At 39.4% G+C, this 17,693-nt stretch overlaps 1 protein-coding gene across 9 annotated transcripts in view; it reads right to left on the bottom strand.

Annotated features, from left to right (window-relative positions):
• The window catches only part of NTRK2 (neurotrophic receptor tyrosine kinase 2), a 386,793-nt gene that overhangs the window by 116,026 nt on the left and 253,074 nt on the right, over positions 1-17,693 (bottom strand). For 2 of the 9 annotated variants that reach the window (XM_081521633.1, XM_081521696.1), the window contains one exon: positions 14,646-15,017. The exons of 6 other annotated variants lie outside the window; for them this stretch is intronic. In XM_081521633.1, coding sequence (XP_081377759.1) covers positions 14,920-15,017 — 98 coding nt within the window. In that variant the 3' untranslated portion in view covers positions 14,646-14,919. Of the gene's footprint in view, positions 1-14,645; positions 15,018-17,693 lie in introns of those variants that run through there. One more of the 9 variants, XM_081521689.1, reaches the window with a different exon arrangement.

The raw sequence follows: 17,693 nt of genomic DNA, 5'->3' as shown, positions 1-17,693 counted from the left end.
GACGTCAACAGCAATATACAATCCACACTCCACAGGCAGGCAGACCAGGGCCCCTCCAATGGCCCCAAGGCTGGGGAAAAGCTCCATCACTGTCATGATAGCTTCAGCGCCTCAAAGCATCTTTCTCAGAGCTGATGATCACAGTGCCCCATGCCAGACAGTTGTCACTGCTGCCAAGGAACTGTCAGCCCAGGCACTCCTCTGGCTGCACACGTATTCATGGGTCATTCCAATACAAAGACCTCCCTCCCAGACTCCAGCAACCCAGAAATGGATGGCTTAAACCAAGTACCGCAGAGCTTAATTGTATTATTCCACAGGAATTTTGTACGCCATGGAATGAACTTATGAAAGACAGATGTCTATTTTTGGGTTAAAACGCACTTACATAATGCCTGATGGTGTGCAAAAAATGATTTGTCTTGTCTCACCTGACATTGTTAGACTACCTCCAAGGACTTCCCTGCCCCCAGAGTTAAACCACTATCCAAAATAAACCAAAGCCAACAATTAGGCTTCATTGTTTAAATAAGAAATGTACAGAGGGAGGAAAGCTCCAGGACACTGGGACAGGGTGAGACCCTGGATGGCTAATTAACAGGACAGGGAAGGGAGTGTGACAGTCTCACACACAGTGAGCTGGCAGCCCTAACTAATTAGCAACAAATAATTTTACAGTAAGAGCAAGAACACATGTATTATGTTCTATAAAAGCTTAATAGATGTCACCATAAATCACTCCCATCTCTCCCCTGAAATTGAACTTGCAAGCAGGCTGCCTTGAAATCTTCAGGAATGAACAACATAGAGCTGCCTGTTATCTCTTGTACCTCAATACGAAAGCAAGATTGCTTTTTTCCTGCCATTTGGCCCTTGACACATCTCAGCTGTTGTAACTGAGGTAGCATCGGTAACCTCTGTGGCACCCCGGCCCTGAACCAATTCTGATTATGGAAGGCAAGAAATGATCAGCCAGAGTTCCTGGTAGGATCTCGGATCCATGGTGTTGCTCTGGATTGGATGTCTGGTGTTTCCGGAAGGAGCTTCCTGCCTGAGATATAGAACAGATTCCTTCATCTATGTCTCCTCCTACTGATTGCAATTACCTGTATGGAACATTATGTTGAGAGAATGGGGCTTTGGGGAAAGAGTGCCATGAGCGACTAGCAATGTCTGCTAGGCACTGGGATTAGAAGGACTGTTGGTTTTCGTTCTGTTTTCATTTTCCATCATTAAAAAAATATGGTAAAATACATATAACACAAAATTTATCATTTTTAATGTGTACGTTTCAGTGGCAGTAAAAACATCATAATTCTGTGCAACTACTACTATCTGGTGATTCCCAGGTGGCTCAGGGGTAAAGAACCTGCCTGCCAATACTAGAGATGCAGGTTCTATCCCTGGGTCAGGAATATTCCTTGGAGAAAGAAATGGTAACCCACTCCAGTATCCCTGCCTGGGAAATCCCATGGACAGAGGAGCCTGGCGGGCTATAGTCCATGGGGTTGCAAGCAGTCCTACACGACTTAGCAACTGAACAACAACAAATCATTACTATCTACTATCTAGTTTTCAGAATTTTTCCATCACCCCAAATGGAAATCCTGAACCTGTTAAGCACTCACTTCCTATTCCCTGCTGTACCTCAGCCCCTGGCAACTACTAATCTCTTTTCTGTCTCTATAGATTTCCCTATTCTGGATATTTCAGATGTACAGAATCATACAATATGTGCCCTTTTGTGTCTGGCATCTTTTCACTTAATGTTTTCAAGGGTCACCATGTTGTAGCAGGTATGAGTGCTGTTGTTCTGATCACCCTGACTAGTCCTGTCAAGATTCTAGACCATTATTCTCCTTCAGTTTCCTAAATAGCATCTCAGTTCCCTTTCAATTCAAGAACCCACTATGAAACCCAGGCAAGTCTTTCTAGGCCTTTGTGTCAAATAGTTGACCTTTATTCTCATCCTCCCAGGCACTTGGTGGAACACTACTCTCAGAGGGCAGAGTAACTGAAAGCAGCACTCTGCTGCTTGTTACACAGCTATTGCTGCCATGCTCCACCAACCAGACTGCCTTTCCTGGGAATGGAAGCAGACTTGACCCATTCTTCAGAGCCCTGTACATTGCTTATTCATAACTGTGAGATTTCAAAAGCTAGACTTTAGCCAGGTGAGTTCCCTCAGTCTTGAATGTGACCTTTGCTTACAGGAAGACAAAATAGATATACTTTTCTCAATGCTTCCCACTAAGTACCAATTAAAACCTTTAACAATATATGTAAAGCAAATATAAGAAAATTCTAAAAGGTAGAGAGAAGAAGTAATAATTGAAACTTCCCAAATCTAGCAAAGACATAAACCCAAAGATTCAAGAAGTATCCAAGCACTGCTGCTGCTAAGTCGCTTCATTCGTGTCCGACTCTGTGCGACCCCATAGACGGCAGCCCACCAGGCTCCCCCGTCCCTGGGATTCTCCAGGCAAGAACACTGGAGTGGGTTGCCATTTCCTTCTCCAATGCACGAAAGTGAAAGTGAAAGTGAAGTCGCTCAGTCGTGCCCGACTCTGAGCGACCCCATGGACTGCAGCCTACCAGGCTCCTCCGTCCATGGGATTTTCCAGGCAAGAGTACTGGAGTGGGGTGCCATTGCCTTGTCCCATCCAAGCACATGAGCACTCAAAAATATATTTTCTTCCTTCTTTTCATTCCTGTATGCTTCAGTCAGAAGAGGAAATGGTTTAGGAACGAAGATAGAGCGAGAAACTTGAGAAGACACTGATATTACTTGAGATGAGCTGTGGCTGTGCATGCATGCTAAGTTGCTTCACTTGTGTCCCACGCTGTATGACCCTGTGGACCATAGCCTGTCAGGCTCCTCTGTCCATGGGATTCTCCAAGCAAGAATACTGGAGCAGTTGCCATGCCCTCCTCTAGGGGATCTTCCCGATTCAGGGATCAAAGCTGTTGCTGAGGGGAACCCAAAAGGGTGACATGTAGTATTTCTTTCTTTCTAAGTATATCCAAATAATGATTAATGTGTGTTAGTTACTCAGTTGTGTCTGACTCTTTGCGACCCCTTGGACTATAGACTGCCAGGCTCCTCTGTGCCTGGAATTCTCCAGGCAAGAGTACTTGAATGGGTTGCCATGCCTTTCTCCTGGGGATCTTCTCAACCCAGGGATCAAACCCCAGGTTTCCTGCATTGCAGGCAGATTCTTAACCATCTGAGCCACCAGGGAAGTGATTAATACATTTATTTAATTCCCCTTAAATGAATCAAGTATCCCTCTTACATGGCTAAGCGGTATTATACATTGCCTTTCCTTTGTGTTTCTCTAAATACTATAATAAAAACATTCCCTTGAAAAAAAAAGTTAACCCTGAACAGGATAAACCCAAAGAAATACACACTATAAGATTAGAGTCAAACTTATGAAAACTAAAGACAAAGAAAAACTATTGAGTGTACTGAGAGAGAAATGACACCTTATGTATAAGGGAAAAACTATTTGAATGCAGTGGATTTCTCATATGAAACCATGGAGACCAGAAGAAAGTAGCCTGACCTTATTCAAGTGATGAAAGATACTGTCAACTCAGAATCCTACATCCAGTGAAAATATTCTTCAGGAGTAAGAAAGGAAAACAAATCATTAGTAAATACAATACATTTTCCTTCTATTTTTGAGTTTTCTAATGTATGTTTGGTGGATGAAGCAAAAATTACAACATTTTTTATTATTAATGTATATAGAAAAAATGATGAAGACGATTATAAGTAACAAAGGGAAAGTAAGGGGAGTAACATTTCTGCATTTCATTTGAACTGGTAAAATGTCAAAAGAGTAGACTATGATAAATTATGTTAATATAATACCAAGAGCAAGCATTAAGAAAGGTATGCAAAGGGACACACTTAAAAGTGCTATAGATACATCAAAATGCCATTATAAAAAATGTTCAACTAACCCAAGGAAATCAGGAAGAACAAACAAAGAGAAATAAAGGCAGCAACAAAAGAGAGCAAACAGAAAAAAAAAGTTAAATGAGAGACTTAAGCCCTAAGATATCAATAATTACATTAAATGGAAGGATCTAAATAAGCCAATTAAAAGATAGAAATTCATATATGAATTAATGATATATACAAGACAACTATATGTCATCTATAAGAAAGTCACTTAAATATAACAGTATAGGCAAGCTGAAAATAAAAGGATGAATGGAAAATGATCATGGAAACATCAATCAAAAGAAATCAGAAATGGTTATATTTATATCACTTAAACTAAACTTTAGAGCAAAGAGAATTACCAGAGACAGAAGGAGATACTAGACAATTGATATGAGTCAATTAACTAAAAATACACACCAATCCTAAATGCGAATGCACCAAAAAATATGTAAGAAAAAAGTGAGATCACTTAAAACAGAAACAGACAAATCCACAATTAAAATTGGAGACTTCAATATCTTTCAATAACTGGTAAAACTACTCCACAGAAAAATCAGCTAGGATGAAGAAGACCTTTCACAGCATCATCTTTTAGGATTTGAAATAGCTCAACTGGAATTCCATCACCTCCACTAGCTATGTTCGTAGTGATGCTTCCTAAGGCCCACTTGACTTCGCGTTCCAGGATATCTGGCTCTAGATGAGTGATCATACCATCGGGATTATCTGGTTCGTGAAGATCTTTTTTGTATAATTCGTCTGTGTATTGTTGCCACCTCACCACCTCTTCTTAATATCTTCTGCTTCTGTTAGGTCCATACCATTTCTGTCCTTTATTGGGCCCATCTTTGCAAGAAATGTTCTCACCTGACCTGCCTCTTCAGAAATCTGAATGCAGGTCAGGAAGGAACAGTTAGAACTGGACACGGAACAACAGACTGGTTCCAAATAGGGAAGGAGTACGTCAAGGCTGTATATTGTCACCCTGCTTATTTAACTTATATGCAGAGTACATCATGAGAAATGCTGGGCTGGAGAAAGCACCAGCTGGAATCAAGATTGCCAGGAGAAATATCAATAACCTCAGATATGCAGATGACACCACTCTTAGGGCAGAAAGTGAAGAAGAATTAAAGAGCCTCTTGATGAAAGTGAAAGAGGAGAGTGAAAAAGTTGGCTTAAAGCTCAACATTCAGAAAACTAAGATCATGGCATCTGGTCCCATCACTTCATGGCAGATAGATGGGGAAACAGTGGAAACAGTGGCTGACTTTATATTTTTGGGCTCCAAAATCACTGCAGATGGTGACTAAAGCCATGAAATTAAAAGATGCTTACTCCTTGGAAGAAAAGCTATGACCAACCTAGATAGCATATTAAAAAGCAGAGACATTACTTTGCCAACAAGGTCCATCTAGCCAAAGCTATGTTTTTTCCAATAGTCATGTATACATGTGAGAGTTGGACTATAAAGAAAGCTGAGCACCGAAGAATTGATGCTTTTGAACTGTGGTGTTGAAGAAGACTCTTGAGAGTCCCTTGGACTGCAAGGAGATCCAACCAGTCCATCCTAAAGGAAATCAGTCCTCAATATTCCTTGGAAGGACTGATGCTGAAGCTGAAACTCCAATACTTTGGGCACCTGATGCGAAGAACTGACTCATTTGAAAAGACTCTGATGCTGGGAAAGATTGAAGGTGGGAGTAGAAGGAGATGACAGAGGATGAGATGGTTGGATGGCATCGCCGACTCAATGGATATGAGTTTGAGTAAGCTCTGGGATTTGGTGATGGACAGGGAGGCCTGGCATGCTGCAGTCCATGGGGTCGCAAAGAGTCGGACATGACCGAGTGACTGAACTGAACTGAAGAAGACCTGAAAACACCATTAATCAACAGAATGTAAATGACATTGATAAGACATCCAATCCAACAACTGTCCAAGTACCTACAGAATATACACAAGGTAGAACATATCAAACAAACAGCAACAAATGTAAATGAACTAAAATCAAATAGTGTGTATTCTCTGACCACAATGGAGTCAAAATAGGATCGTAACAGAATGATTATAGTAAAATACTACACACATGCAAATTAAACAACACATGTCTAAATGATCCACGAATCAAAAAGGAAGTTTCAAGGTAAATTTTTAAAAAATACTATGAACTGAATGAAAATGAAAACATATTAAAATTTGTAGAGCACAGATAAAGCAATGCTGAGAATAAAATTTGGAGCATGAAATTCTTACATTAGGAAGAAAAAACCCTCAAATCAATAATCTAAGCTCATGCCACAAGAAACTAGAAGAAGCACAAAATATTAAATAAACACAAAACAAGCAAGGAAATTTTAAAAGATAAGAGCAGAAATCAAAGAAGAAAACAAAAACCATAAAGAAAAACAGTGAACCAAAAAGTTGTTTCTTCAAAAAGATCAATGAAATTCGCCAGTCTCAGGCAAGACTGACAAAGAAAATAAGAGAGAAGACTCAACAAAATCAGGAATGAAACATTATAGATGCTACAGACATTGAAAGGATAATAGTAGAAGACTATGCACAACTCTACACACACAAGACCAACAAATTGGATGAAATGAAATAATACTTTGAAAAGTAGAAACTACCACAACTCACCTAAAATAAGATAGATGGTTTCAATAGCTCTATAATTTTTCAGGAGATTTAAAAACTCCCTAAAAGGAAATTTCCAATTCCAGATAGTTCTACTGGAGAATTCTAAAAAAATTTAAAGATTTAATGCCAATTCCACACAATTTCTTTAAAAAAAATTAGATGAGGAGGGAGTATTTCTAAATTCATTTTTAAAGCTAGCATTACCTTGATATCAAAACCAGATGAAGATTGTACAAAATGAAGATGATAATCAAATATCCCTCATGAATATAGACGTTAAAAATGTTAAAAAAAACTTTAGCAAATAGAATTCTGTGATACATGAAAAGAATTATACACCATGACCAAGTGAGATTTATTTCTGAGATGGAAAATTAGTTCAATACTCAAAAGCCAATCAATTCAATCTACCATACTAACAAGCTGAAGAAAAAAAATCACATTACCTTATCCACTGATGAAGCAAAAGCATTTGACAGTATTCAACACCGGTTTTTGACAAACACTCTCAAAACACTGAGAACAGAGGGAAACTTCGTCAACTTAATACGCACATACACAAAAAATCCCTACGGATAACATTATACTTAATGGTAAAAGCCAACGCATTCCCCTCAAGATCAGAACAAGGCGAGATGTCAGTTCTCATCCTTCTTATTCAACACAGTAGTAGAAGTTCTATCTAGTTCAATGAAGCAAAAAAGGATATAAGCATGCAGATGAGAAAGGAAGAAATGAAATGTCATGGCAGTCTATATAGACAATTACAAAAAATATATTAAAAAAATCTTATCTAAAATAAATGAGTTCAGCAAGGTTGCAGGATACAAAATAAACATGGAATCAATTTTGTTTCTATAAGCTAACAATGAACATGTGGACACCAAAATTAAAAATTCAATATCATCTTAAATTGCTCCAAAAATATGAAATACTTAGATGAAATTTAACATATGTTATGCATATGCATGGTTAGGACATGCATGTTGAAAACTACGATGCTGATGAAAGAAGACAAAGATTTTTTATTACACCATACTCAAAAGCCTTTGGAGGCAGCAAGGCCCTGTTGACACTGATTTCAGACTTTTGGCCTCCAGAAATGTGACAGAATATATTTCTGTTCTTGTAAACCGCCATGTTTGCGGTAATTTTTCATGGCAGCTGTTGGAAACTAAAACTAATACAAGAGCATTTCAACAAAAGGTGCTCATGCAATTAACACACCACTGGGCAAAGAAACCGATCCAAGTCTCACCCGTTATACAAAAAGTGACTAAAAATTAATTAAGCTTAAATATCTAACATAAAGCTATAGAGCTTTTTAGAAAGAACAAACATGGGTGAAAATATTCAGGATTTAGGGCTAGGCAAAGCACTCCTAAATTTGACTTCAGAAGCACGATACACAATAGGAAAAATTAATAAGCTGGACTTAATCAAAATTTAAAACTTTTACTAATGGTTCTGTTTAAGGGGATGAAAAGACCTGAAAAACACTAGGAGGCAATATTTGCAACCTTATATCTGACAAAGTATCTAGAATACATAGATAATTCTCAGAACTCAATTGTTAAAAGGCAACAAAAAATCCAATTACAAGATGGCATGGCAGAAAATGACAAGAAAAGATGTTCAAAATAATTAGCTGCTAGGGAATGCAAAGTAAAACCACAGTGAGATATCATTACACGCCTATCAGAATGGCTAAAAGAGAAATCATAACATCAAATGCTGACGAGGGTGAAGAAATGGGTCACTCATACATAGCTTATGGGCATGTAAAATGGTACAGCCATTCTGGAAAAAGTTTTGTCAGTTTCTTAAAAAAAAAAAGATAAATATGCAACTATATACCACCCAACAATTGTAATTCTGGGCATTAATTCTAGAGGAATGAAAACTTACATGCACACATTGTGAAAGTATAAGTGTTAGTTGCTCAGTTCTGTCCGACTTTTTGCAACCCCATGGACTGTAGCTCACCAGGCTCCTCTGTCCATGGAATTTTCTAGGCAAGAATACTGCAGTGGGTAGCCATTACCTTCTCCATAGGATCCTCCTGACCCAGGGATCAAACCTGGGTCTCCCACACTGCAGGCAGATTTTTTACTGTCTGTCCCACCAAGGAAGCACCTGTGTACACACAGTGTACACAAATATTTATAGTAGCTTTCTCCACAATAGCCCTAAACTGGAAACAACCCAGATGTCTTTCAATAGGTATATAATTAAACAAACTGTGATACGTCTATACAATGGAATACTGTAGTAAAGTAAAGTAGAAGTCGCTCAGTTGTGTCCAACTCTTTGCAACCCCGTGGACTGTAGTGCACCAGGCTCCTCTGTCCATGGAATTCTCCAGAAAAGAACACTGGAGTGGGTTGCTATTCCTTTCTCCAGCGGATTTTCCCAAATGGAATACAACTTAGCAATAAATGGAAACTAGTTGTTGATACACACAAAAACCTGAATGGATTTCTGGAGAATTAGGCTGAATGAGAAAAAAAAAAGAGAGAAACTTCAAAAGATTGTATCTTTTATGACTCCATTTACATAACATTCTTAAAACGAAAAAATTATAGAACTAGATTAGTGGTTGCCAAAGGATTATGGATGGGAGAGAGAAGTCAGGAAAAGGAAGAAAATGTAGCTATAAAAGGGGAACATAAGGAATCCCGGTGGATGGAGATGCTCTGCATCTTAACTGTATCCTTGGCGACATCCCAATTGTGATATTGTCCTATAATTTTACAAGATATTATCATGGAAGGAAACTGACAAAAAGATACATGGGATCGCTCTGTATTATTTCTTACAACTGCATGTGAATCTACAATTATCTCAAAGTAAAAATTTTAATTTAAAAATGTCAGAGACATGCCTTGTGCCATCAGGTAAGTTTTAAATATGGACAAAGCACATTAGTTGCTTGTGCAGAACAGTTTGCCACTAAAAGCTACCATTCATTATGAACAATTATGGCTTTGGTCCCACCTGCATCATAAATGAGCTCCTTGAGGGCCTGACTCATGTATTATTTATCCATAAATACCCAACAGTGCATAGAAAGCACCCTGCTATGTAATAAGTGCTCAATAAATGCTTGTTGACAATACTTTTATCAGTAATGCTTTGAGTATGTGAGTATGTGTATGGTGCACAGTTAAAACATTGATTGCTGCAAATGAGGAAGACATTAAAGAAATGCGTCATGGAGCAAATGAATGCCATCCTTAAAAAAGCAATTAGATCCTTTGTTTTTAAACTAGTGTTCTGTTTATTTTTCTTTGTTTTCGTCAGATTACAAACATAATTGATGTTCATTGCAGGAAAGTTTTAAAGTCTAGAAAAGTAAAAAGACCTTTCACTATACTATTTTAATGACTGGACGAGTTACTTATTTGACATGCTGCATTTCCAAAGTAGTTCACCTCCATTTTCTTGTTCATTGAATCATCCTTTCATCAGACTTGAGTTGCTGTGTCGTACTTAGTCGCTAGTCATATCCGACTCTTTGCGACCCCATGGACTGTAGCCTACCAGGCTCCTCTGTCCATGGAGATTCACCAGACAACCGACCGGGGTGGGCTGCCATGCCCTCCTCCAGGGGATCTTCCCAACCACCAGGGAAGCCCAAGAATACCAGAGTGGGTAGCCTATCCCTTCTCCAGGGAATCTCCCTGACCCAGGAATCAAATCTGCGGTTTCCTGCATTGCAGGTGGATTCTTTACCAACTGAGCTACCAGGAAAGGCCAGACTTATGTTGAGGACTTGCCAAGGGCAGTCATGAATACCCAGAGGTAAACGTGGCCCCCTGTGTTTTCCTACAAATAAAATGAACTCAGTTGTTTGGAGGGTCCAGCCAAAGGACCCTATTTCTCTTTTCTGGTGGTTGGTATCAGAAAAGCCTGTTCCATATATTTTGATATCTTCAAAGGACAGTGCTCCCTCATTAATGATAAATACAGTTGAGAATTTGCCCAGCAGTAAAGGTTTCCAGAAGACAACTGCAGGAGACATCTCCAGGCCAGGCACCACAATCAATAGAGAAGGCAAGAAACAGCCAAAGACTATCAATTGGCCTTGAATAAGAGATTGGGAGTTCAGAAACTGTAAACGTGGGCAAGATTCTGAATGTAATTGAATGCATCCGAAACAGAACAAAGCAAAGCAACACAGGACAAGGTGCTAGGACACATAACCACGCTATATTTACATCAAATTCATATTCCTGGAGAAACTAGGAAAAGAAAAGCAAACAATAACCTTTAAAGGGAAAAAAGTAATTATCTCCCAAGACAACCAGGCAAATTCTGTTACTTTATCAAGAGAAATACATTATTTTCCTCCCCTGATATTTGTTGCTGGTGTAAGTTTTATCTACTAGCCTGAGATGAATTAAGTAAAACTTTTGGAATTTTTGCCAATCAGGTACAAAAAGTTTGTGTGCTAGTGTTTGTTCCACATTTTGAAAGGGAAGTAAACTAATTCAGAGTGTGTTTCTCTTTGTTTATTGCTCCTGCTAATAATAATGGAGAATCAAAGAACCCAGACATTTACAAAAATACTAAATGGGATGTTAAATGCAACATGCTTTTCGGTTCATTTTCTGAAAATGTTCTTTTTGCTATGGAAATGGTTTGCAACTTATCCTGATGAAACCCATTCTTCCCAGGTGAAGACTGTCTAACTGGGTTCACCATATTGTTTCACCTTTCATAGATAATGATCTAGTTGAAACCTGTGTTAGAATCAGTCCTGTCAGCTATGAACAGAGTGGTAGGTGTCAAGTTCATATTCAAAACCACTTACTATTAGTGGTGCCTGTGTGTTAAATCTCTTTAGGCATGTCCAGGTCTTTGTGGACCTGTGGACTGTAGCCCACCAGGGTCCTCTGTCCATGGGATTCTTCAGGCAAGAAGACTGGAGTGGGATACCATGTCCTACTCCAGGGGATCTTCCCGACCCAGGGATCAAACTCATGTCTCTTAAGTGCCCTGCATTGGCAGGTGGGTTCTTTACCACTAGCGCCACCTGGAAAGCCCAGAACTAAAAATTAACTGTACTTAAAACAATCAGGATGACACTGGTCAGACCACCACCTGACCAATTTCAAGATGACTATCGCAGCTGACTATGCTGTTTCTACATGTAACCCTCTTCCTTTGTCTATAAAAACTCTTGCTCACTGATAGTCAGTGGGGGGAGTCAGCCTTTGGAAGGGTGTCTATACCACCCTCCTCCCCCCCACCCTCCTTGACAACATTCAAAATAAAGCAAACTTTCCTTTCCACAAACCTTGCCTCTTTAATGGCTTTTCAGCAGTAAGCAGCTGGACCTCACTTTCAGTTACAGTATGACTTACTAATGAGCTAAAACATGCAGTTTAAAAAGCATTGGCTTAAAAGACAATTTAGTAGAAGCATTGTCCTCTCATCCCCTCTAGTATTCTATCTTGTACCATGCAGGAGAAACAGAAAATTTCAACATTCTTTAATTATGTCCAGCACATTCATTTTTACTGTGATAGATTACACATAACATAAAACTTAGCATCTTAACCACTTCTAAGCGTACAGTTCATGGGCCTTAAGTACATTCACACTGTTGTGTAACTATCTCCACCATCCATCTCCAAACTCATTTCTTGAAAAACTGAAACTCTGTTTCATTAAACAAAAACTCCCCACTCGCCTCACCCCCAGCCCTTGATAGCCATTCTAGGTCTGCTCTCTATGGATTTGATTACTATAGGTGCCTCATTTAAGTGGAATCATACAGTGTTTGCCCTTTGAGGCTAGATTATTTCACTTAGCATGATGTCTCTAAAGTTTATCCATGTTGGAGCATATGTCAGATTTGTCTTCTTTTTTAACACTGACTACCGCGTACTTTCTTCCCTGGTGGCTCAGATAGTAAAGAATCTGCCTGAATTTGGGGAACCTTGTGTTTGATCCCTGGGTCGAGAAGATCCCCTGGAGAAAGGAAGGGCAACCCACTCCAGTATTCTTGCCTGGAGACACATATGGACAGAGGATCCTGGTGGGCTACAGTCCATAGGGTCACACAGAGTTGGACACAACTGAACCACTAACACTTTTACTTTCCTTTCATTTCACTTAGCAAAATGTCCTTAAAGTTTATCCATGTTGCAGCACATGTCAGATTTCCCTTCCTTTTTTAAGTCTGACTATTGCATACTTTGTATGAACACACCACCTTTTGTTTGTCCATTCATCCACCGATGGACACTGTGCCTTGTACTTTTAAAGCCCTGCTTCTGTGTCCATATCATTTTCTGAACATTCCTAGTTTCTATCACAGCACCCCTAAGACACACACACACACCCTTCCAACACCCCACCATGGAGTGGGTATGGGGATAACAGTACTACTTAGTATCTCCCTTGAGGAAACTTGCCTTCCTGCCACATCTCCACCAGCTTCCTTCTTCCCCTTCGAGGGACCATATGACATACTCTCCTCTGTTCCCCACTTGGATCATATTTCCACAGTAAAGCTAACTACACTAACAAATCCTTTCTCATGAATGTGTAAACCATCTCAAGCCCTGAGTACCACCTTTCACCTAAGGCTACATAGTCATAACAGTGTCATCTCACCATCCACCTTTCTTCTCTCCTTTTTGTTAAAGGAAAAATAATTCCAAAGTGTTCTTTAGGGTTGACAAGCCTAAGTGAGGCTACAAACATATTGGTATAGGAGACAAGAAAAGCCAGAGACTTATAAACTAAAATGGAGATGTTTTCTATTTACTTAAATACTTGGCTTAAAACAGCATTACTTGCCACTGTTTTTCATGGCAAAGTTAGAGATCTGACTGTGAGAGAAATAGGCTTATGTGAGCTAGCCTCATAGTCTAACCACCATGTATGAAATTGTTCCTGTCAGAGTAGTGTGTTCAAAATATTGGCTTTATATTTAGCCAGCATATATAATAGAAGAAAAAAAAAAATCTCCTCTCTCTTCACAGAATACCTTGTGATTTAAAGTGATAACTCTAACTTTTCATCTCTGATGTCAAAAGGGAGACAAAATTTGCAAACATTCACAGAAAATTCAGATGCCCTTTTTAGCAATTAGTTTCCACTTTCTTAACTACATTTTCTCAAACTACAGTTGTTATGCAAGGATAAAATATAAGGGAAATGGAGGATAGCAGAAAATGCCATCCAGAGAAGGGATATGAAGAGGAGATAAAGCAAAGCATGTGATAAAACCATAAGGTGGAAGCCATACCTAAAGAATAAATGGCTGCCTTGCTAAGAACTTATTAAAATTCAAAGGTATTTATAAAGATTAAAAATTAAGGTTGGCTGGAGTTATTCAGCTAGGCAAGTTCTCTGCAAATTCCATTAATAATTAAACCTTTTATACCAATCCATGTGATTCCTAGAGGAATGCATTAAAGACATGGTGTGTCCTCTGCCCAAGGTTAGGCAAGAAGCCAATTCAATGATGAGGATTAGAATTCATGAATTCTCAGTTCAGAACACCATGTGCCTAGCATACATGGTAGAAGAAAATAACCTATAATAAATTCTGATTAAGAAAGGGAGTCCAGAGAAGATGTTTTGAAGTAAGGTCATTTCCATAGGTAAGCTGTTTTGCAGCACCTATCAGATTTTGGTCTCACTTCTCTTTGGCATTATAGGCACCGTTCATTTAGAGTCACTCATTTTTGAACAGTCTGAAACAGCTTATTGTAATAGCTAGAGCACCTGCTTAGTAATACTCTGTAGAGCAGGAAGCTGTACAGATTCATTGATGACGTATCCCCCTGATTCAGTACAAAGATCACAGTCTTTCAGTAAAAGCTCCTAGGTCAGGTCACATCCTTACTGTGTACTGGAAGGAGGACAGGATAGGAAGGAAGGAAGGAAGAAAGAAAGGAGGAGAGGAGGAAAGAAAAAAGAAGGAAAGTAGGAAGAAAAGAAGGAAGGGAAACAAAATAATGAATGAACTAATGGAGGTAGGACAGAGAAGGAAAGATTTTCCTGACTACTGAGAGTATACTGCTTTTTCTTTTTTTTATTTAATGATTTTTTTAAATTGGAGGGCAATTGCTTTACAATATTGTGTCCCATCAAAAGAACATGATACATTGAGATCAAAGACTTCATCCAATTTAAGGTAGAGTTAGTATTTTAGTGTTGGGATGACTGTAACATGGGAATTGGGAAAGATGATAAAGTCATAAGAATATGATTAGCTACAGTCTGTTTCCAAATTATCAGCTCAAAATTATATCTCCAGTCCATCCCCATAGCTTTCACCTCAAAGTCACCACTGGTCACAACATTGATCCTGCTGCTGCAGCTGCTTTCCAAAAAAGCTTTACCCAAGGGCCCTTGCTTATACTTATTGGCCAGAACAGCATCACATCTGTAGCTGCAAGAGAGTCAAGAGAGCCAGTCAATAAACCTTTCAGCAATAAAGGAAATATTCTATCCATGCTCTCCTATGTACTAGCCATTTGAAATAAGGAACTGAAATTTTAATTTTATTTCATCTTAATTAACTCAACTTTAAATAACTATATGTATAGATTTTCAGCTGGCAAGTCCAATGGAATGGGAATATCCCCTTGTCTTCAAGTTACCTGGTGACTGCAATGAGATGGGCTGGGATGAGGTAAGGGATGAAGCATCACGAGATAATTTGTTTGTAAACATGTGAAAACACTCTGTGCTTAGCTGTGAAACCATGCTGTTCTCAGTCGTGTTTGACTCTTTTTTCAGCCCCATGGACTGTAGACCATCAGGCTCCTCTGTCCATGGAAATTTTCCAGGCAAAAATACTGGAGTAGGCTGCCATTTCCTCCCCCAGGAAACCATGCTAGGAGCTTGACAATTATGGTTGCACTGAGGGTTCACAGAAGTTAAGAAAGTTTTATTGTACCCATTTTACAAAAGAAAGAACTATGGCTTGGTTTGAATAACTTGGCTCTAAAACTGTAGAGTTAATAGGAATGGTTTGAGTCTTGAACCTGGGGCTTTCTGACAGGAAAGCCCATGCCGTTTTCACTATCATAGAGAAGTCACAGGGACCAGCAAGGACAAAGCAGGATTCTTAGGCAAGGTAGACAAAGCTGGAACAGGGGAGAGGTAGCAGCTGTTTTTGACTGGAATACCCTTCTGTCATCCCTACCCTTCTATTACTAGCCCTGTGGATTAGTTTGCCTACTTCCCTTCTCCCCATAATAATCTAAAATTTAAATATAAAAAAATTTAAACCAATGATACTCATTGTTTATACAAATTCAGAGTTCTAAAATTACTAAAAACAGAAAACAAAGAGCACCCCAAATCTCATCCCCAAACTTTTCATCTCTCTTTGCCTTGAACTACTATGAAATAGAACACAGATTCACCCTAATCCCCAGGTTCCCAGAGAATACACATAGATCCTTTGAGCTGTTCAAAGAACACACAAGAATTTTTTTAAGTTTCTTGCCTTCTCATTGGTAGGAAAAAGACAACGCTCCTTACTAATAGTTTTGATGGTAGTCTTTAGATTAAACTCTTACTAGGCAAAGATACAAAGCAACATTGCATCACTGATTCAATGGACATGAACTTGTGCAAACTCCAGGAGATGGCGAGGGACAGGGAGCCTGGCATGCTATAGTCCATGGGGTAATGAAGAGTCAGACATGACTTGGTGACTGAACAACAACAACAACAACATACATCTTTACTTCAAAGGAAAGGTGAGTTTCTGGGCATTGTGAGCAGTGGGGTTATGACTGAAACATGGGTGGATCTGGGGCTTTTCAGAAGAAGCCAGCAGAGGGGAGAGGGGAGCCAAGACCCAGGGGTGAGCCACATTCTCCAGAACCACCATTACTATTGCATTTTAGACACAACCATAATATTTTGGATAAAGCAGGGTTATAAATAAAGAGACAGATGAAAACATGTATGCTCTTCATAATAATTTGGGGGTTCTTGTATAAGTATTAATACGGTTCAGTCTTGGAATACCAGACCACCTGACCTGCCTCTTGAGAAACCTGTATGCAGGTCAGGAAGCAACAGTTAGAACTGGACATGGAACAACAGACTCGTTCCAAATAGGAAAAGGACTACATCAAGGCTGTATATTGTCACCCTGCTTATTTAACTTATATGCAGAGTACATCATGAGAAACGCTGGACTGGATGAAGCACAAGCTGGAATCAAGATTGCTGGGAGAAATATCAATAACCTCAGATATGCAGATGACACCACCCTTAGGGCAGAAAGTGAAGAACTAAAAAGCCTCTTGATGAAAGTGAAAGAGGAGAGTGAAAAAGTTGGCTTAAAGCTCAATATTCAGAAAACTAAGATCATGGCATCTGGTCCCGTCACGTCATGGCGGATAGATGGGGAAACAGTGCCTGGCTTTATTTTGGGGGCTCCAAAATCACTGCAGATGGTGACTGCAGCCATGAAATTAAAAGACGCTTACTCCTTGGAAGGAAAGTTATGACCAACCTAGATAGCATATTAAAAAGCAGAGACATTACTTTGCCAGCAAAGGTCCGCCTAGTCAAGGCTATGGTTTTTCCAGTGGTCATGTATGGATGTGAGAGTTGGACTGTAAAGAAAGCTGAGTGCCAAAGAATTGATGCTTTTGAACTGTGGTGTTGAAGAAGACTCTTGAGAGTCCCTTGGACTGCAAGGAGATCCAACCAGTCCATCCTAAAGGAGATCAGTCCTGGATGTTCATTGGAAGGACTGATGTTGAAGCTGAAACTCCAATACTTTGGCCACCTGACCCAAAGAGCTGACTCATTGGAAAAGACCCTGATGCTGGGAAAGATTGAGGACAGGAGGAGAAGGGGATGACAGAGGATGAGATGGCTGGATGGCATCATCAACTCAATGGACATGGGTTTGGGTAGACTCAGGGAGTTGGTGATGTACAGGGAGGCATGCCTGGCTGCGATTCATGGGGTCGCAAAGAGTCGGACACGACTGAGCGACTGAACTGAACTGAACTGAACTTGCTTATTTTATAGGGTTCAGAACACCGTTTAAATTTTTAAAATTATAAAACAGCTTATAGTAATTTATATTTGT

This window comes from Giraffa tippelskirchi, chromosome 1, assembly GCF_054371585.1.
Source record: "Giraffa tippelskirchi isolate mGirTip1 chromosome 1, T2T-mGirTip1v1.2.pri, whole genome shotgun sequence".
Classification (NCBI taxonomy): Eukaryota; Metazoa; Chordata; class Mammalia; order Artiodactyla; family Giraffidae; genus Giraffa; species Giraffa tippelskirchi.
The sequence above is the reverse complement of the archived record's forward strand: the minus strand, read 5'-3'. Positions and strand labels throughout refer to the sequence as shown.